Source organism: Dryobates pubescens, chromosome 16, assembly GCF_014839835.1.
Source record: "Dryobates pubescens isolate bDryPub1 chromosome 16, bDryPub1.pri, whole genome shotgun sequence".
Classification (NCBI taxonomy): Eukaryota; Metazoa; Chordata; class Aves; order Piciformes; family Picidae; genus Dryobates; species Dryobates pubescens.
The window spans coordinates 14225517-14247560 of record NC_071627.1 but is presented as its reverse complement, the minus strand read 5'-3'; the positions used below and the strand labels follow the sequence as shown (position 1 = coordinate 14247560).

General features: G+C 47.0%; 1 protein-coding gene across 1 annotated transcript; it reads right to left on the bottom strand.

Annotated features, from left to right (window-relative positions):
- Window positions 1-10484: 10484 nt before the first annotated feature.
- Window positions 10485-13004, bottom strand: EGR1 (early growth response 1). The gene is made up of 2 exons (XM_009902291.2): window positions 12581-13004; window positions 10485-12280 (listed from the first exon to the last, which is right to left on the bottom strand). The coding sequence occupies exons 1-2, from the start codon at window positions 12813-12815 to the stop codon at window positions 10983-10985; spliced, it is 1533 nt and encodes a 510-aa protein (XP_009900593.1). The 5' UTR covers window positions 12816-13004; the 3' UTR covers window positions 10485-10982.
- Between the last annotated feature and the right edge of the window lie 9040 nt (window positions 13005-22044).

Sequence of the window (22044 nt, the reverse complement as noted above, 5' to 3'; positions counted from 1 at the left end):
CAGCCTCTCCTCATAGGGCTTGTTCTCTTTTTTCTTTACAGTTTGAATTGCTGTTTGTTGTTTCTGGATTTTTGCTCATATTGTTTAAATTGTTACGTACTGACTCAGAAGAATAGTGAAGAGGTGATTGGGAACAGTCAGCATGGCTTCACCAAGGGCAAATCCTGCCTGACCAACCTGGTGGCCTTCTATAAACAGGTCACAACATTAATAGATGAGGGGCGAGCAACTGATGTTGTTTCCCTGGACCTGAGCAAAGCCTTCAACACTGTCCCGCACCACATCCTGGTCTCCAAACTGGTGACACATGGGTTTGATGGGGGGACCACTAGATGGATAAAGAACTGGCTTGATGGCCACACCCAAAGCGTGGCTGTCAATGGGTCCATATCCCAGTGGAGGCCAGTGACAAATGGAGTCCCTTAGGGATCAGTCCTGGGACCAGGCTTGTTCAACATCTTTGTGGGTGCCATGGACAGTGGCACTGAGTGCACCCTCAGCAGGTTTGCTGATGACACAAAGCTGTGTGGTGCAGCAGACAGCTGGAGGGAAGGGATGCCATCCAGAGGGACCTGGACAGGCTGGAGAGGTGGGCACAAGCCAACCTCATGAGGTTCAACAAGACCAAGTGCAGGGTCCTGCATCTGGATTGAGGCAATCCCAGGCACAAATCCAGGCTGGGCAGGGACTGGCTGGAAAGCAGCCCTGAGGAGAGAGACTTGGGGGTGCTGGTGGATGAGAAGCTCAACAGGAGCTCTCAGTGTGCACTTGCAGCCCGGAAAGCCAATCAGATCCTGGGCTGCAGCAAGAGAAGTGTGGCCAGCAGGGCAAGGGAGGTGATTCTCCCCCTCTACTCAGCTCTGGTGAGACCCCACCTGCAGTACTGCCTCCAGTTCTGGAGCCCCTATTACAAGAGGGATCTGGACATGCTGGAACGTGTCCAGAGAAGGGCCACAAGGATGGTCAGAGGGCTGGAGCAGCTCTCCTATGAGGACAGACTGAAGGAGTTGGGGCTGTTCAGTCTGGAGAAAAGAAGGCTCTGAGGTGACCTAATTGTGGCCTTCCAGTATCTGAAGGGGGCCTACAAGAAGGCTGGGGAGGGACTTCTCAGGATCTCAGGTAGTGATAGGACTAGGGGGGATGGAATGAAGCTGGAGGTGGGGAGATTCAGGCTGGACATGAGGAGGAAGTTCTTCACCATGAGAGTGTTGAAGCCCTGGAATGGGTTGTCCAGGGAAGTGGTTGGGGTGCCGTCCCTGGAGGTGTTTAAGACCAGGCTGGACGAGGCTCTGGCCAGCCTGATCTAGTGTGGGGTGTCCCTGCCCATGGCAGGGGGGTTGGAACTAGATGATCCTTGTGGTCCCTTCCAACCCTGACTGATACTATGATACTATGATACTATGATGTTCCTTCTGGTGAGATATCTGTTCCACAACCAAGTATTTTGAACCAGTAAATAGGTTTTATTTTCTGTGGGATTTTTTTACATGAATAAAATGATTAATATTTGTATTAATTGTTCCATCTATTGAATATTAATAACCTCCACACAGTATCACACAGTATCACCAAGGTTGGAAGAGACCTTGAGGATCATCGAATCCAACCTGTCTCCACAGACCAATTTCTTAAGCACTATTCCTACCAGTGTGTGCATTACATCCAGCTCCAGTCTTAAGATATACACAGCTATGAGGAGGAAGCTGTAATACTCTTTCACAGAAAAGTGCTTTTTAACCACATCTCTATTTGAACTGTGATGAGCAGAACATTACTGTAATCATGGTTTTCAAGCCATGGTTTGGGTTGATCTAGATAAATTTTTAGAAAGGTGTAGGAAATTAGCTAGTTTCAGTGCTAATAGCAGTTGAAAAACCAAACAAAACAAAACAAAACAAAATCAAAACCACCACAACAAAAATAAAACACATAAACTTGCTTAATTTTTAACACCAGCATTTATTCTGTACCTCTTTTTTCCTGCTATAACCACTGGTGATGCACAAACAGGCGTCCTGCTACCCAACAACACAGCTTGGCGACCGGCCCAGGCTTCAGAACCTGGCTGGACAACACTCTTCATACCTTTAAAAAAATAATTGTCACCTAGGGAAGTTATTCAGAGATACAGTTCCACCATTTAGATTTGCATTTGAATTGTCCTTGAAGCAAAGGCGGTTTCTGTCACCAAATACCCTTGCAAATAATTTGTTGGAAATGTGTATACACACAGTTCCAATGAGCTATATGGCTTTAAGAGACCGCAAATTGCTTTCCACTACACAACATCCACGTGCAAAGTGATCACTATAGTGTTTCTCAAAGACTTAAAGCTGATCACTCAGACATTTTAATTTTAGGACACTTCAGCCTGCCTGTGCCCTGACTCACTAAATCAAGTGTTACTTTCAATGGCACCACAGATCCCTTCTGGGAAAAGTATTCCCAGTATTCCCAGTTTTAAGAGTTTGTTCACTCCCAATAATTTTTCTGAACTGTTAATTTTCAGATTAAGACAAGGCACCAACGCGGCTCTCAGCTGCGGTACCGATATTTGGACACACGGTGGCAGCACCGAGCCGTGCAATGCTTGCACAACGCTCATAGAACGGCCTAGGCTGGAAAGGACCTTAGTGATCATCTACTCCAACCTCCCTGCCATGGGCACGGACGCCTCACAACCAGACTCTGTATTGGGCACATTCTGTATTGGAAGGTTCAGACAGAACAAGGGGTATAAATCAAGAATTAGTCTCCTAATTCTATGCTTTGTGTCCTTGCCTCTCTGCTCTCTGGCATTGGCCAGCTGTGACATTTTCATGACAGAAGACTGTAAGAACCCCACATAAAAGCAGAGCTTCAAAATAAAATCTAATTTACTTAAAAAAAAAAAAAATCCTAGTCTTTTTACTAATTTTCACCTGGTAGCAAATCTTAAGATGCTGAGCTATGTTGTGTATATATGCAGTTCTACATGGATAAGAACTTCCATGAATACAGAGAAAACTCCACTCCATGATAAGAACACACTACTGGTATAGGCTACTGCATATCAAGACAATGAGATTTTTAAAAGATGAAGTTATAATTCCCCTTTTTTAATTTCTAAGATTTAAATTCACTGTTTTCAGTTAAAAATCAAGACTGAATACAATTTTACTTCGCAGAAGCTGGACTTGTTTAGCATTGTCCATGTATAGTAAATACAGGCATACAGAACTCACCACGCAGCAATTCTGCCTGGAGCAGAGCTAGTTATTAGTTTGTCAATGCTTAAATCACTTAGCAGAAGGAATTCAAGTAAATTCAAGTAAATTCTTAAGAGCTAAGGATGAAATTCATACCATACAATGACAGCATCAATATTCAAGTATATTCAAGTATTCGCCCTGCTGCCAGAGGGCAGATTCTTGTTTAAAGACAAGGTTTCTCTCAGGTGTTGAAAAGATCTCTGTAAGGCCAAGTGTTCCAGGAGGCACTGAACAATTTTAACTCTCTGAAGTGTGCCCAGGTGTTGCACACATGCAAATGAAGGAAGAATAAAAGCACTCTTTGTCCTACCTAGGCTCATTGGAGACAGATGGGCATCCTAGACTCCAAAGCACAGTGAAGTTTATTTAGTGTTGTTTTGTGCCTTTCCCAGATACTGGAAGCAGCTTGGCTAGTACTCCTTAAAACAAGAATCTAGAAGTTTGGTGATTACACAGTGCCTCACAGAGCATTCTTGGCTCTTCTGATTGTTGCAAACTGACAGCAGGAACGAACCATGAAAAGCAGTGTCAGAAAACGGAAGTTACAAATTTCTAGGTGTAAGCCATGCTCTTTATGTTACACTCCAAAGATAAGCCTTCCAGCACTTGTCTCTAGGAACCCTGAACTAGAAAACAAAACAACTATATTCTTGTGAGTTCAGGGAGGAATTGGGAAAGAGGAAGAAAACTACACACAGACAAAATAACCCAAAAGCCTTAGTCTCAGATTCATAAAGGAAAGCATACTGATTGTTTTCATACACAAAGTGATTGTTTTCATACTCAAGACTAGACCTACAATTATAAGGTCACGTAAGCACTGTTAACACAGGTATTTCCTAGAAAGATCACACATCCAAGCTGGGTTTGTTTCTAAACACAAGGTGGCAGCATATGGACATTAGTATCTAACGCCCATTAGTGCCATCTCTCAAACAGCTCGGTTACGGGAGGCTGACACAAGCTGCTCTCTCTCAAGTTGAAAAATCACTCAAAATCTATAAAGCCTGCACAAAAGAACTTTAAGTACAATCCTTTCACCTACTTGGCTATGCCTGCCCTCAAAAGAAAACAAAAGCTACCACCACACTACAGGAAAAGTGGAAAATGCATGTCATTTCCTGTGCTGGCAGTCACTGCAGTCAGGTAGCCAGCCTTTCTACTCCATGAACAGATGTCACGCATTACAGTGACTTTCTTTTTCTCTCTCAGAATCATTATAGCCTATACTAGAAAAGGCATAAAAGGCTAACCAAAAAAACCCAACCTCAAAGACCTTTTCTGCTGTCAAGCATTTCTTCTTTAGAAAATGCCACATTCCCTGCTTCTGAGCATGTCTCCTTCAGACAGAAGAGCTTCTAAAACCCATTTGCAAGAGTACTTTGAGGTTTGATATTTCTAATGGAACCTAAATGCATTTACATCCTGTTAAATTCTGTTTAAACAAAAGAACATCTTCTGGTACATCAAGAAACACACATATGATAATCTCTGAGAGAACTGGCTCTGCCTCCAACCAGATGGAGGAGAGGGACAGCTGGGTTTGTTGGTTGTATGGATCTGATGGCTTGGCAAGTTGAACCCACAAGAGTATAAAGCTTTAGCAGATATAGCTGCACAGTGTACTCTGAGGTCATCAAACCATGTGGGGTAGAACCCATCTATGCTTCTGGTGTGACAGGGGGAGCCCAACAGCTGGATGTGTTGGAAGGGGAACAAAGGAATGCAAGCCACAGTTTGCTTTCACTTGGTAGGGGTGGAAGGAGTCACTGGACTCCACTGCCCCAGGAGTGAAAACCCAGCCACACTATTTGGACTGGTCATGGACTGATACAGACTGTAATGGAACAGGGTGGAGCTCCAGACTATTTGCAGTGACAAAGTCTCCTGTGCACCACACAGCAATCCCATTTTGTGTGAGAATGGACAGTGAATGATGTATTATGTGCGTTGTTTGGTATTAATTGCTGCTGGAAATGATGTAGATGGTATAGAATAAGGGGTAGAGAATGTCATGGGTTGAGTTGAATCTGCTGATGATATTCAATATCATGCTGCCATCATGCCAGCTTCAAAACAATAGTCCTGGCTGGATCAAAGTATCATCAGGCTGGAAGTTCAGATTGTAACATGAGAGGTTTCTTGTTCCAGTTGCTGCTTCAAATTTTCAGGGGTTTGGGGTGTTGCTCATCTCCACTGGGCAGGCTGTGGATCATAAGTGCGGGGAGGTCACTGGGTTCTGCTGCTGCTTCTGCATTTTGCTACCCTTTTCTGCAAAGAGGCTAAGGTAATTGTGGATTGTATCATTTCCAGACAAACTTTTTATCTTAACTCTTTATCTCAACCCAGAGGGGTTGTTTTTTGGTGTGTGTTATTTTCCCTTACATCTGCATGAGGAGAGAGTAAGGTTTGTGAGAGTGAGCTATGTTAACTCAAGACAGTGCTACACACTAGGTATAAGCATCAGCCTCTGATATTTAAGGGAAGAGCATTTTATTAAGTCAAGACCATAAGTCATTAAGACCTAGGAGTCAAGATGGTTGCTTTTTGTTGTTTTGGGGTTTTTTTTAAGTCACTTTGATGAATAACTTAACCACTTAAAAGAGTTCATTTTCTTTAGCTACAGCTCCTATTTCATCCTAGATTCACCTTAAAACACACAATCCTGCTTCTAGGTCTAACCAGTACCTATTAGGGCTGCATTTGGTTAATGTACACAAATAAGAACATGGAATGTTTAGCTCAAAAATCACACAACCAAGCCTTCTTCATAGATGTATTATCTTCACTCATAAGTCTTGAGAATTCTTGAATCTGCTGGGCCACAATTAGGAAAAAAATAAAATAAAAATGAAAGGCACAGACATTTATACCAAAAAGTCAACAAATACACAAGCCCTCTAAATGTTAACATTTTGCTTTAGAGGGGGACAAAGGTATTCTGCATAAGCCAGCCTTCAATCACTCCATTTAGCTTTAGTCAAACTTGACAAGACTGAGGGTGTACATGGGAGAACCTCTTCCAAGGACATCTTTCAGTCCCCAGCTACTAAAGTACACACTTACTTTTATTGGGGTTTCTTGAAGCCTTGCTCAGACACACAAAATCATTCCCCTCTGATCGAGACATACAAAATCAGAACCCTATGGTCCAGACCTTTACAGCGCCATAGGAAAGGCCTGTGGTCACACGTATTTCTTGACTCTAGCATTTCTACCTACGACCCTCTGTTTTCTTTGCTAAGCCTCATCTCTTCAGCCAGCCACGGCCCATGACCTACTTCGTAAGAGTAATTCAGAGTCAGAACAGAAATAGCTTTAACAGCTGCTTTTCACCCACTTTATATGGATTCTCCATTAGCATTTCCTGAACATTAAGAGGACACAATGGAACAAGCAACACTCTATCACGGAGGATACGGGGCTCCTTAAAGAATGCCTGAGCTGTTTTTTATCTATTTCTAATGAGAAATTAAAATTTAAAAAACCAGGTTTTTAAGTCTAATGAAAGCACAAATCAGTCACCTAGGCGAGGCCTGTCCACATTTCCTCATGGGAATCCGAGTTTATGGAAAGGCTGTACAGAGGAAAAGCCCGGGAAGACAGGGGCACTAGCCTCTTCAGTAGCCCCCACGTTTAAACTGCATCCTACCTATTTCGGAAGCGTGTAGACAAAGCGACTCAGTCCCTGATAAAGAAATCGCGACAGCAACCAGCAGCAAGGGAACGCTCCATGTCTGCCTGCCTGCCTGCCCTCCAACGCTGCCCTTGGGAGCGCTGCACTAAGACGGCATCACACAGCCGCGGCCAGCCGAGGCCGCGCCGCCAGGGAACGTGCCAAAAGGCCCTGGGCGCGCCGCCGGAGCCTGGGCGAAGGAGAGGTTTCCCTTGCCCGCAGCCGCCAGCTGGGCCGCGCGTAGCTAGTGCGGGGCGCGGACCCTTCCCCAGCGAGGGGCCTGCCAGGACACCCAGAGGAAGGAAAAGGGTCAGCTCCGCAGCGCAGCCCCGGGAAAGCGAGAGCAGGAAACGCCTTTTTTGGGCCGCGGAAGTTCCATAAAAGGCGCTGCGGAAACGCCAAATTTGGTGAGCGCGGTTCCGGCCGCCGCGGGAGCGCCGTTTCCGCTCGGCCTTGGCCGCCCCTTGGCTTGTGACGGGGCCCCGCCCGCCGGCGCGCTCCCGGCGCGGCGCGAGCCGGCGCGGCGTGTCCCCGCGGTGCTCCCCGAGCCCAGCTGGGTCCGCGCCAGTGGTGACGCGGGGCCCTGCCTGTCGCTCGTCGCCAGCTCTGAGGCTAGGCTGTAAATCACAAACAGCTGAGCTTCAGTTCAGGCACACAGACCTTCTGACAGCGAAAAGAAGAGAGGCCTTCGCTTGCCGTACCGCCGCGCTGCGCTTCCGGCGCGGCTTTGGGCCTCCATTTGCAAGGGAGGTGAGGGGGTTCCCCGGCCAGGGGCAGCACCTGCTGACTCCTTGGCAACAGCTTCCTTGAGACCCAGTTAGACCAGGAACAACATTTTTAAGAATCAAAAGTCCTGGCTTCTTCGGACCAACAGCAAAGAAAAAGATCGTGCAGGAAATGTGCAGTCAATGCTTTGTCTACCCTGAAATCTGCATCCTTTTGAGGGATGAAGGACATGAAAAGAGTGAGAGAAGATTCTATGTGTTTTCTTTAGGTCATAACAGGGAAGGCAAATGCCAAATCTTAAATTAGGAGCACTTTATAGGAAATTATACCAAAGGGGATCTGCATTAAAGTAGCCTCATTTGGCACATGTCAATAGTTATTACTTTCTTTTTTTCTTTTTTCCCCCAAACCAGAGACTCTGGTACTGGGTAGCTGAGATGCAATTCAGACAGCTGGTCCCCCCAGGCTGGACAGAAAGTGGATCTGCCACCTTGCAGGCTGCTACAGGCAAGCTACAATGCATAGGTGCTGAGCCCTGCCCTCAGAACCACTGGCTTGCACTACTCTATTTTTGAGTCAGAGTTAACATGAGGCTAACAGTCGCCCTACAGACCTGATTCAGTGCCTCTGGATATCACTGCTACCTATGGAATGCCTGTGACCAATAGAGCTGTGGGAAGCCAGAATTCTTCTGTTTAAAGGGAAACTGCAGCACCTTCCAGAGAAGACCTAAGGTGACTTGGAAGGCAGGGAGACGGTTGAGGTGGGTTTCTGGAGACCTCCACAAGTTGAAAGAATCTTCTATCACAAAGCAGAGGAATCCTGGGGCGTGTAAGACCAGTGTTTCTTTGAGCTAGAGAGGCCTTGCATCAGAGGACGTACTTTGTTGACGTTAGGAAACATTTCTTTTCCAAGAGGGTCATCAAATGGGAGGCTCCCTAGAGAGGTGCTCAGTGCCCCATGCCTGACAGTGTTTAAGAGGCATTTGGACAATGCTCTTGATAACATGCTTCAGCTTTTGATCAGCCCTGAAGTGGTCAGGCAGTTGAATTGGATGATAGTTGTGTAGAGCCTAGGTCCCTTCCAGTTGAACTATTCTATTCTAAACATCTGAACAGAGCAGTGCCCACAGATCAGAATGGGCTTGGGCCAACTCCCAAGTGTTTACATTGCTGTTGACTTTGGAAACTGGAGGTGGGAAAAAAGTTGTGGTTAGCTTTACATAATTTGCTTCCTTCTTTGAAGCATCATATTTGAAGGCCGTTGTTCATTGTCTCATCTCCCATAAGTGGATTCTATGGCTTCTGACATGAGTTACATGCTCAGACAGTGTGAACCCACATATTCAGCTTGCCTAGTCAATCTGCCTTGGCTAGAGGCCGCAACCCCTTGGGCTGAAAAGAGCTAGTGTTTTTCTCTGAAAAGGCCCAGCAGGGCCAGCTGCAAAGTCACTGTTAACAGCCTGCAGACCGCACCCGGCACTGCAGGCACAAACCAGCAGAGAGACAATGCAGCACATGCCCTTACCCACAGCTTGTCCCAACCCGCTGAGGACAGTCCTGTCTCAGACACAACAGACTGGGATTCATCAAGGCCTGTATCTGCATTTCAGCCCCTCACAATCCTAAACAACAATGATTTGTAGAGAGACCACCTGAAAGGACTGGCATCAGAACCCTCTGTGCCTGCACCACCAGTTCTCATGGATGCAAACTCCTCTGCACTTTGCAAAGAGTTCACGTGCCCCCGAAACATATTTCAAGGGACCATGTAAAGAAGTGCTTTCCTCCTGTAAACATCTCTACTGAATGTTATCAGGCCCATGCCTTTCTATGCCTTGTGTTGTGTCAAGGAGGAATTTGTGAGAGCTCTCAACTGAGCAAAGCTACTTTCTGTCAGACAGCCATTCGAACTCAGCTTATTGGATTTCCAGGCTAGAAACTGCTCTATTCTCTTGCCATCCAGTAAGATTTCTGACTACCTGTGAACACACAATTGAGTTTCTAATTTTCAAATCTTATTTTCAAAACTAGGAGAATTGCTTTTCTTCCTAAGATTAACTTGCATGCTTCTGGAGAAGCCAGAAAGCAGCAATCAGGACTACTACAAAAGAGCAGTTGATGCACCTAATGCAGGAACAGGTGTACTCCATCCATGTCTTTGCAAGCAACTGGACTTAAGAACGATTAGTCTACCCTCCTCCCCAAGTGGGTGTTTCTCTAGGACACAAGCCCCAGTTGCTACTTACCAGCCACACAAGGAGTCAGGGTTGCTGCAGCACAGTCTTTCTGTGCAGCAGCTTAAAGGAAAGTGTGGAACTCACATGATTTGGTATTTTTTTTTATTATTTTTTTTTTCTGAAGGGTATTGTACACCAAATATCCCATTGGCAGGAAAGCGCATTCAATGTGTTCAGAAGCCAAACAGTCACTTTCATTTTAACAAACACAATTACAAAGTAAAAATAAACCACAAAATAATGAACTGCATGTTCATAACATACAAAAATTGCTGCCTACTCAGTAGGTAACTACAACATTCCAACTCCTGAATATATATATATATATATATATATATAAATTTACATTTTGGTAACAAAAATAGACTTTGAGAGGTGTGGGGATTTTTTTTTTGCTTACATTCCATCCCCCAGGGCTTTCTCATGCTCCCCTCCCCACCCATTCCCTGCTCTCCTTTACATTCTTGAGTAACATCCCTTTCACTTTAAGGCAAGATGCAAAGCATCTGTTCACACATATGCATGACGTCAGCAAGGCTTCACAAAAAGGCACCAAGACTTGTAACTTTAAAAACAAAACTTCTGCCACATGTGAGTGTCTCATCAGGTGATATTTACATAGCATCACTCTAACATGCTCAAATACAGTAAGTGCTGTTCCCAAAGAAGTTTGAAACTTATTGTAGCATTGTCACTGAAACAGAATTAACATTTACAAAATATGGCCCTGCAAACTCCAAATAATACAATATGGATATGCAAAGATTTGTCACATCAATAGTACCTAAAGGAAAGCAAAACCATGGCACATGTACAATTTACATCAGCTATATACTTAATCAAAAGTCCTTTCTTCCTAATAAAAGACTATTGTTTACGGGGGGAAAATATACTGAACTTATATCCACAGTCCATGCAAATTAAGTCATTCGACAGAGGTGGAAAACTTAAATGGCAGTTGTTTCAGGCAGCTGAAGTTTAAAGAAAAGTTAAATAGCCTTGCAACGCATGATGTCGGGGGAGTAGTTGGAGACTCCATGTCTGATAACACCAATGAAAAAGGTGAATTCTCCTGTTCCAGAAGGTAATCTCAGCATATCTCAATTGTCCTTGGAGAAAAGGCTGATGTCATGTCTGAAAGTGCTGAGGTCACCTGTGAGCTGAAATTGTTGGTGACCCCTGGAGATGAAAAGGAGGTGGCCACTTGGGTCTGAAAAGTGGCAGTGCCAGATGGGTATGTGGTTGCTATAGAAGGAGATGGGAATGTGGTGTGTGCAGGGGAGGGATATGAAGAGGGAGCAGGGGAAGAATACACTGTGCGCACTGGAGAGGGGTAAGTGGTGGCAATGGAGGAAGGGTATGATGTAGTCACAGAAGATGAGTAGGCAGGAACTGGGGAAGCGGTTGAGACCGGAGCTGCCTTCTCCACTTTCTTGTCCTTCTGCCTAAGGTGGATTTTAGTGTGTCTCTTCCTCTCATCACTTCTGGCAAACTTTCTGCCACAAATGTCACAGGCAAATGGCTTCTCTCCTGTGTGTGTGCGGATGTGCGTTGTCAAGTGGTCGCTCCTACTGAAATTCCGCATGCAGATGCGGCACTGGAAAGGTTTCTGTCCCGTGTGGATGCGGATGTGCCGCGTTAGCTCATCGGACCGCGAGAACCTCCGGTCACAGGATTCCACTGGGCAAGCATAGGGTCGCTCATGAGGAGGGGTCTTGCTGGGACGGTTTGGGTATTTCCTCATCCTGCTGGGCTTGATCAGCTGGGACTGATAGTTAGTGTTGAGAGTCTTCAATTCTTGGGAGCCAGTCTGAGTAGCAAACGCTTTAATAGTGGACAGTGGCGTGAGGGAAGGCTGCTGTGCTCTGGTCTCAAGGGCTGGGAAGGGCTTCTGATCAGCTGGAACAAGACTGAGCTCACCCTGTTGCTGAGGAAACAGGTAATCCGGGATCATTGGCACCTGAAAGTTGGTTTTAGCAGTTGGATAAGCTGGAGGTGGATATTGGATGGGGGCTCCAGAGGGGTTGGGAAAGGACTGGGTCTGCGGTTCAGGGAAAATGTCAGAATTGGAATTGGGAAAAGTTGGTGCAGCTGAATAAATTGGACTGGTCTCACTGGCTTGGACAGAACAGCTCAGAGGGGGGCTCTGCGAAGAAGAGGATGGCGATGATGAAGAAGGCGTAGAGGTGGGAGGTGCATTAGCCATGCCCACCAGCCCACTGACGAGGCTGAAAAGGGGTTCTGGCCATAAGGTGTTGCTACTGTTGGGGGCCGGCTCTAGGGAGAAGCGCCCCGTGTATGTTATTGGTGGCAGTCGCGTTGTTTGGTTGGGGTAGCTGGTTTCTGGCAGGGTTTTCTCGTTGTTCAGAGAGATCTCGGGAAAAGTGTCTAAAAAGAAATAAATAGTGATTACTTCCAGCAGTTGTTGCCAGTACTTCGCAAGCCATCCCCACACAGCGCAGCCCCAGATCCTTGCTTCTGGTTAATTAATAATTGAGCGTCACATATTGCAGCGCCACTGGCAGCTCTCCAGCAGCAGCTAGCTCGGGGCCGCTGACGCACACAGGAGAATCCCCCCGCGCAGCCGCTGGGACAGGAGCACCGCTGCAGCGCGGAGTCCCCGCAGGCGCCGCTGCCCCCGCAGTAGACCGGGACTCCCGCCCGCACAGGCGAGGCCAGTGCGCTTACCTGCGGCGAGGTGCTCGAAGTGCTGCTCCCCGGGCTCCCCGGCGGCGCCGAAGCCCGCGCTCTCGGGCGCCCCGGGTGGGGCAAGGAACTGCGGGCCACCGCCGCTAAGCAGCATCATCTCCTCCAGCTTGGGATAGTGAGTATCCATGGCGGGGGGCGAGTGCGGGAAAGCGCCGAAGGGGTCGGAGATCTGCAGCGGGGGCAGCAGCTGCATCTCTGCCTTCGCCGCGGCCATGAGGGCGCCGGGCTCGGGCTCTGACGGGTGGTGGCGCTGCCGCCGCAGGCCCGGCGGACGGGCCGGCTGTGGAGAAGCGGCCGTCGCCTGCTGCGTGCCCTGCGCCGCGGTCGCCCCGGCGCTGCCCGCTGAAAGTGGTCGTCTCCCCGCCCGCCCGCCCGGGGCTCCCCCGGCTCTGCCCGCTGGAAGCGCTCGGCTCCCCGCCCGCCCCAGAACCGCCTCTATATATGGGGTCCCACCGGCCGCAGCCCGCCCCAAGCCCTGACGTACATGGCCATATATGGAAAGCAGGAAGCCCTTATATGGATGCGGGCTGGAGGACCCCGCCTGGCGTCAGAGCCTGGCACCGGGGAAAGCCAGGCCTTGGGGGCCTCGCATGCCCCGGGCTGGGAGCCCCGCGCCCGTTGCGGGCCTGTGCCCCGCCATTGGCAGCGCCGCCGCAGCGCTACCGCAGCGCTGCCGGCCCCAGAGCGCGGGGTCCCCGGCCCCCGCCCCTTCCCCGGCCAGCCCGCCGGAAGCCCCCGCCGCACTTTCCATATTAGGAAACAACCTTATAAGTCTTGGTTCCGGCGGAGGCTTCCCGCTCCTTATTTGGCGATTCCGGCCCCGGGAACGGAGGTGGGGGAGCGGGGAGCCCAGGCGCAGGAGCCAGGTTGCTACTGGGACGCGCGCCCGCCCCCGTGCCGCGGGAGCGCGCGGAGGCCCCGTGCCACGGCGGCGCAAGGCTGCTGCCCGGGCACGGCCGTCTCGGGGAGCGCCCGGCAGAGCCTCACGGCCGCAAAGCTCTCACTCGCACCCGCCTTGTCTGCTCTGCTCGCAGCACTACCCTCCCCACAGTCTCTGCAGAGGGACTGCGCGTCGGCGGCTCACGGTCAGCGGCGCTGCGCGCTCGGCAGCCTCCGAGCGAAGGAGTTTTCTGGGCGCTGGCAGCGCGCCCCAAGCGGGGGCTGCCTGTTCCAGAAAAAGGGGAATCTCTGGGACTCCGGAGGCCTGCCGAGACCGCCTTGCTCTACTCGCTCCAGCAGAGAGCCATGGAGCTCTACCCGCAGCGCCAGACTCAAGCTGTATGCGCCTCTCTCCCGCAGAGGAGAACGAGCCACCGCTCAAGCCAGAGCCTCGAGCACCGTACGGCCGCAGCCGCCCTTGACTTCGGCACGACGAAAAGTGCCAGTGCTCGGGACTCTGCGCTCGCACCTTTAGGGTTGTCCCCTGACACAGCCGCGGCCCCTTCCCGCCTGCCTTCCTCGCAGATACGGGCTGCTCCCAGTACTGGCTCCGCACGGAACCAAGAACCGCGCACAGAGGGGCCGGGAACCCGGGCTCCTCGCCCGAGGCAAGACGCACAGCGTGAAGCCGCGGGAAAGGACTTCCCGGGCCAGAGGGAGCCTCCTGCGCTATAAATAAGCGCTCGACGCGGCCCCCGCCCCGCCCGGGCGGCCTCGCTGCCGGCGCGCCGCGGGGCTCCCCTGGCGCCGGGCCAGACGGCACCGGCGACGCAGTGCGGCCGTAGAGCGCGTGCGCGGCGGCCAGGGCTTCCCCGCAATGCGCGGAGCTCCGGGGGCGGCGCCGGGAGCAACAGCTGGGCTTATGCCGCGGCGCGGGCCTCGCCGGGGGCTCCGCTGGGGCCACTGCAGCTCTGTGCTCCGGCGGGCCCGATCCGTTCGAGTCCTGCTCGTCTGTTGCGCGGAGCTGGCCGGAGTCCTGGCTCGATGACGCCCGCTGCTCCGTGCTTTGTCGCGGCCGGCTCTCCCTCCGCTGCAGAGATGGAGGGGAACCACAGGCGCCCTCGTACCTAAGGCACAATCTCCTGGCCGGCCCTGCTCGCAAGCTCTCGCTCCGCGCATGGCCCAGGTCCGGGCAGGGGTACATATCCCTGTCCACAGCATACACACGCCTTTCGGCCTCGCCCCCCGGAATGCGCAAAGCGAGGCTGCACTCCTCGGGCGCCAGGCACTCCTCTTTTGCTTTTTAATTCACCTGCTACAGTTAGGTGTCTTGTCAGTACTACCATGCAGTGCCTCCCGCACCTCCCACTCTAGATTCAGTTAAGGGCTGCAGCCAAGCAATGCCTCTAGGAAAAAAAATAATGTAGAAAGCTCTCACTTGCAACTTGTGTCACTCAATGGCAGCTAATACACATCTGTTCTTTGCTACTCACTTTTTATAGAGAGAAATCTTAGTCGTTTTCAAATGTCAGTACACTAGGCCAAAGCTCTACTTGGTTATTTGGTGCTTTCAATTTTTTAAAAACAAATTCAAATCTCTGCTGAAGGATGTGAGAAGTTCCATACATAATGATTACAGCTAGTCTCTGATTTCCACCCACTTCTCACATTTTGGAGCCCTGTTAGGGGACAGTAGCAGAACTTGACTTTTTCTGCTAACACTGTAGAAAACTAGACATCTTGAGTAAATCAGAAACTGAGATTCTCACTGTTGTCAGTGGAGCAGAGCAGGACCTGCAGAAGCCAATTTACTGTACCTCATTTCTATACTTGTCCTTAATGAGTTGGATCCCTCTCTGTAAATGCCTAGCAGGTTTTGCTTGAATGTGTAATAATAACAGCAACAATAATTTCTCTAGGTGCCTCACTAGCTCTTGATTGCCTTTATCCTAAGCCTCCAATTAGCTCCTTCTGTTTTCTCTATTTCCCCTGGGTACTGTTTTTAATATTCCATGCAGGAAAACATGTTTACATAGATACCCCTTTAAAAAGTGTTCTTATTCTCTAATTTTATCATTGCCTGATTATTATGTTGTATTAGTCTATAAACCCGAAGAGTTAGAAACAAGAGAAGGTGTTTCAGCCTTTTAAAGAAATGTTGCAGTGTTGTTTCTTCCCTCTCAATTGCTCAGAACCAAGCCATCCGACTTTAAAAGCTGTGGTATTTTAATGTATTGTACTGTAGGACATTCTACAGATGTTTTAAACTTATCATTATTTTTGCTTTCTGTGGCGTTATATTCATTACAATAAAAGTCTAGCACAGATAGAAATGCAGATGCAAATGCACTCATACTTTAAAATGGGGGGGAAAAAACCAACCAACCAACCCAACCAAACAAATTTAAGCACCCTTTTTCAGCCCTGTGAGGAATGAGAAGGAGATTTTAGCAGCACTCTTTGAATGCATGGCTTTACTCTAATGACCTAGATAGAGGTCCCCACGTTTGCTGCAAAATTTTTATCCCATTCTGGTGACTCTTCGTTCCGTAACCAGCTCCGAAGTGTCACATCCCTTGTCTGCAGCAGGATTCTCTATCCACAAGAGGGAACTCTTCCCTGTGATCACTGCAGGAGCTGGGCGTGGTCTACAAACGTTAAATAGAACAGGGATTGTGTAAGAATCAGGTTGGTTGGTTGATTATTCTTCTTGATCTCTCAGACATTACAGCTGACCAGAATGGTGACGTCACCAATGTTCCTCAGAAATCTAAGGCCGCTAAGGCTTTTCCCCTCAGGCTTTTATGCTCCAATTTAAATAAATCCTTTAAAAATATTTCATTTGGGATGCATGATTAAATAAGACTTCAAAAGCCTCTAAAGGTTGTGTCATTGCAATGAGTTGTTATACACTGCTTAAAGTATTCATACATTCCCCCCAGTGCCTAAGAGGAGGACATAAAGGTTCAGCACAGTCAGTCCAACAGACAAAACATAAGATGAAAAGCATCACAATAGATCACTGTAGAACTAAAGCTCCTGTTGCCCATTTTTATTATTTGTCATCATGTTTGGTCCTCTTCCAAGTCACTGCAAGCCTTGCATCCTACAGGAATCTAATAGTTCTTTCCATCTTGGGCTGCCATAAATGAAGTCAGGTACAAATGGACAGTGATCAGAAGGGGTAGAAGAAGCGCTGCAAGTACTTTCATGGGTAGCTGTGATGCTGGAGTTCCCATTCATGACATTCACAGAATCACAGAATGTTAGGGGTTGGAAGGGACCACCTCTGGAGATTATGGAGTCCAATTCCCCTGCCAAAGCATTTTCACCTAGGGCAGGTCACACAGTAATGCATCCAGGCAGGTTTTGAAAAGTCTCCATAGAGGGAAACTCCACAAGCTCTGGGCAGCCTGCTCCAGCACCCTCCTAGCAAAGGAGTTTTTGTTGAGATGGAGCTTGTGTTCCAGTTTGTGTCTACTGCCCCTTGCCCTATCACTGGGCATTAGTGAAGAGGCTGGCCCTGTCATGACACCTCTGGCCAAGCACTGTAATAAACCTACAAGTTTTGTGTGGCATCATTTGAAAAGTGGGATCCCAATGCAGCAGAATCCTTGGATGTGTGTGATTTTAGGTATAAAATTAGTCATGGTGGGTTTTTTGCATTCTCAGATCTTCAGGACATGGCCTAGTAATGTATCAATTCACATGCTCAAACTGAAGTGTGTACTTGAGCACCTTTCTAAATTACAGCCAGGATAAGGCAAGTCTGCAGCATTTATTTTTAAATAACATAACAAATGGGAGCTGCAATGAGGACAATTACTGTCTGTCATGCAAATACTGAAGTACTGTGATTCAGCCTGACTGCAAAAGGTTTGGAAGTTAGGCAGCAAAACACTAGTAATTCATCACGGAAATAACTGTGAGCTCTTAACTATTATGCTTTTCTCCTTCACCTGGAATATCTATGCAGAATACTCTCCCTCTTGCTGGGATGGTTCACTAAGAACAAAAACAACTCACTGCTGCATCCTCATGATGTTATACAAGGATGGCAGTTTACTCCTCTGATGATCTGTTTGGTTCTTTTGGTTTGTTCAGGTCTTGTTTGTTTGGGTGATTTTTTTCCACTGCAGTGCTGGATAGGAAGCAGCTTGAAAAGATGGTTGTGTTATTACAGCAGTCTATCTCCTGTTCTCTCCAGCCTATAATAAGAATTCAGGAAGTGGGAATTTTATCGTGGGTGACTGGCTGATAACTAAATCATAGTAGTGAAGGGAGATTCTACCTCATCCTGCAGAGGCAATTAATTGGTTTTCACTTCACAACAGCAACCCACAGACATAGTACCCTCTCACATGCACTTTTGTCTGTAAATGGCCCCTTGCTTTTTGCTTGTGCACAGGTGTTTTTTCTTTTCCACTAGTTGGCTTCCTCAGGTGTTGTAGGTGCATTCATACACACCCCCCCCCCCCTACACTACCTCATCCTGGGACGGTAAAAAGCACCTGCTCATCCTGTCACGGTTAAAGGCAGCAGCAAACTGCAGAACACCATGCAGTGATCACAACAGCCGCAGTCACTCTGGCAAATAAACTACGCCAAGGTCCCTCTTCCCTCTGGAGAGTCCATCTGAACCCTCTGTTCTCCCTCTAAAGGAAACCAGATGGATTTGCCCAGGCTGTTAGAGAGACCAGTCCCTGGGCTGCATGACTTGCCTGAACTGTGCTTGGGCCCACAGTGATCTGCAGAGCAAGTAACAACTCTGAAGTGAGGACAGCCATGGAGCTGTGCCAAGTGCATAACCCAGCTAATAATGGTCTTAACCATATGGGAATCCTATGTCTTTTTGTAATACCTAAAAAGAGGAGGAATCACTTTTTAATCCGTTTAAAGTTCCTGGATGCATTTCTTAAGAGATTAAGTCTGCCACTTAAAGAGCAGTTCCCTTCAAGTTTTAAAAATAGCATTTTTTTTCTTCTTAATTTTTTGCTCTTCCCCAAACAAACATGGTTTGCCTGTGGAGCTGGATGGGATGTATAAATCCTATCTTAAACACCTCAGTGGGAGAGTTTCATGAAAGTTTGAATGAAGATTGATAAGAATACATATCGCATGGGTTTCTTGAGTAGGAGCAACAGGTCAGAGATCAAGCATTGATGATTGTATTATTTGGAAACATTCTCAGTTATACAACCTTTCCTCATGGATGTCACCAGTGTTCAGCCTGTATTTGATGGACTGGTACATGGAGTGAATAAGATGGTGAGTTTCCCCACATTTTTACTCTATGGCAATTAAAAATGTAGTGCTAGGTACTACTTTGACATGAAAGAGCTTTTAAAATGCACGTACTGCCAAATACCTTTCTTCCTCTCACTTATCTTACATGTTTTTAAACGAGTCCATCACCTATCACTATGCCTGGCAGCTAACTTATGAGAAAGAACTCTAATTTGGCTTTTTTTTTTAACTGGCAGGTATTCCCCCCCACCCCAGTTTGCTTTCATGAGTGCTGATGTACATATTGCTGCAATCACCTAGGTGAACACCAGCAATGTTGTAAACACCTACAGCTCTGCACTAGAATAGACACTCTCCTCGACTATATCCTTGGTTTTAAATCTGCCTTTCCAGAGGCCTTGCTGTCATCTGCAGTGATTGCTAGAAGTTCAATAAACGACAGCCTTTCTCCTCCTCCAGTTTTAGTGTACTTTGTTTTAGCCATAATTGTACCTTAAAATTGTGCATCTCTCTTGCATTTCTTGAGCAGTTTCTAGGTAAGGGGATAGTATTGTGTTATTTCACCCATTCCTCAAATGCCCATTTGCTTCTTTTCCTTTAAAGATACAGAATAGAGTGTGGTGGCAGGGGGGTGGGGAGGAAGGGGGAAAGAACTTTCCTTAGGAAGCAAGCTGTAGTGAAACTAAGCTTGCATTTTCTATGTGTGTCAGTGCTGCTTCTGGCTCAGTATCCATGGAAACCTAATTTCCCATCCTACTGCAGGAATTAGTTGAAGATCCCAAACCACTTGTTCAGAGAATCACTATGAGGCTATCAGGCTCACTCTATTATCTCAGATGCTCTTTTCAGCACTTTTTGTCAGAAGAACAGTTTGAATTAGCGTTCATCAATTTATCTGAATCTTTACATCCCCAAACTAGGGCACAGTACGTAAAGGCTACATCTTGGAAAGCACTGATCTCAAACGGAGCTTGGGCAAAATGTCAACAATAGGAGGTGGCACACAGGTGGAAGCACCCTATGCATGTCTCCTTTCCCACATCATATACTGAGCTCTATTTTAATTCACCTATGTTACCGACCGGATTATCTGGCAGGAAAGTCACTGCCCACTTTTCCCTATCAGAACATACCTTCCTCTTCCATCATTCTGTCCTAGGATATGACATGCAAGGCTTCAAAGACAGTAACCCCAAAGGGACCAGACTTCTCAGAAGGCTTTTTGTTAATTACAAACATAAGCACATCAAGTTCTCACAGGGTCTGCCCCTGGGTCACCCATCACTGGATATCTGCCTTTGAACTGTCTTCCCTCCTGCTTTTATTTCCTGCTTAACTCCCCAGCTGCTCTTCCCATTCCATTTCTCCCAGCCGTCTTCTCTGCTCGGACATTGATTTCCTCCATTTTCTTTTTTTTTCTGATAACTTTGTATTTAGCAGCTAGTGCTTTTGTAACCATGACAACTACATCATGATGTCAGCAAAGGACTTCACTACTATCTGAGGAACTGGATCTCATTAAATGCAAGGAATACTGCTTAAGCCGACCTTTGGTGCCACGGAGCCAGAGCAGGAGTTTTGTTTGGAATATTCCATATTTTGTCTATGAGCCAGGAAAGGCTCACCATCAGAAATACGAATCTGGGTTGACCACACCACATAGCTGAGGTAACTCAGCAGTTGTGTCTTGATTTTTTTTTTTTTTTTGGGGGGGGGGAGGTGGGGGAAGGTTTGAACTTTGCTATAGGAGCAACAGGAAATTTCTTGGGCCTGGCCCATGTCTTGGGCCTGGTCTGGCTAACATTGCTTCCAGAATTTTTGCAACTGCAAGTGGGTTGGGAAAAGAAGGGAAGGAAAAGCAGCCATTGTTTCCTGAAACTGTTTTTGCTTTATAATTATCCATAATGTTTTGACTGTGAATTATCAAGTATGCTATAAAGCAAATCAAATACTTCAAGTGGACTCTGAAAACTCCTTAATTTTACATGTGTTGCAGCAAAGAATTCCACAAATTAGCAATTCCAGTGTTAAAAACTCCTATGTATTTAGAGACAAAAGGAGAGAAATTCACTTTCTCTTATTCCCAGAGTAAGCCCAGGGAATTAATTTCCATATTATATAAGAATTTAACAATACCTCCTCTTGTACTGTTAAAGTAGTAGAACAGGAGGAAATACAGTGTGGCTGTACTGCATTCACTCTCTTAACCTTCCCATTTGCATTCCTGACTTTTATTTTTAGATATTCAACAGCACATGAACAGAAGGGGGTTTTTTTGCATTGCCTTCAAGAACATTTTAGGTACACTGAAAAATAAATGTTACAGCCATTTTAGCTAGCTAATCTCCTGCCCTACCTCACAGCATGTTATTGTTCCCAGATATTATTTAGCTTTTGTTTATTTCCAAAGGTTGATCTGTGCCCCCCCCCCCAAAAAAAAAATCCAAAATAAAGCACAGGTCTTGCTTCAAAGAACAAAATAATGAAGGAAAAAATTACTTTAGTTTATAAACCAATAAACCAATGTTTAAGTATACAGCAAGTTAAAAAAATCACCATCTCCTGACAGGAAAAGTCTTACAGTAGTCATAACAGTGGTAGACTTACGGGGTTTATTAAGCCCAGCTTATAAAAGGTAAGGAAAGAAGTTTGGTTGTAACAAACTAAACCACAATACAGACCTATCACTAGAGGCAAGGGTCCTGTCCTCCTCATGACTGAAATTGGCCAAATCTGGACTGTGTCTTTATTCTGATCTTCGGTTTGCTTAAACTGTTCTATTACTGAATGCTAAAGAGGTTTTATCCCAGGCTGAGCAAGAACTCTGCAATCAGCTTGACTAAAAGCTCATTGCTGCTTCCTCATTAATATGCCAGAAGGCCTGTGTGACATTTCTATGGAATGTCTCCATTCTCTTGAGATTGATGATTCAGTGCAGAGCTGCTTGGATTTTCTACAAAACTTCATCCCTCCTCACTTCTCAAATGGCTTCCTTTTACTAGCCTGTCAAGCTAAACTAAAAATAATTGCTTTGTGTGCAATAACAAGGGGAAGGATGGAAATTTCACAGCACAATGTATTAGGCAGCCCACTAGAAAGAGGGAGCTGCATTTTCGAGAGCAGTGTGAAATGTATCCTCCATGTTTAAGTCTTTTTTTTTCCCCTGTGGTTGGAAAAAGAAATAGCCAGCTTTAAAGATGCATAATGAGTAACACTCAAGCTAAAGGAGTCATCAATTAAGATCTATGTAAGGTCAGTCTGATGAACTTTATTCCTTATCTGATTTCTTTCATGAAACTGTGGCAAGGAAAAAGCTG

Excerpts from the sequence above, each read along its gene's own strand:
- EGR1 (XM_009902291.2), bottom strand. The coding sequence starts at position 12,815 with ATGGCCGCGGCGAAGGCAGAGATGCAGCTGCTGCCCCCGCTGCAGATC. Across the intron at positions 12,281-12,580 it reads CTTCGAGCACCTCGCCGCAG|ACACTTTTCCCGAGATCTCT; the intron begins GTAAGCGCACTG and ends ATTTCTTTTTAG.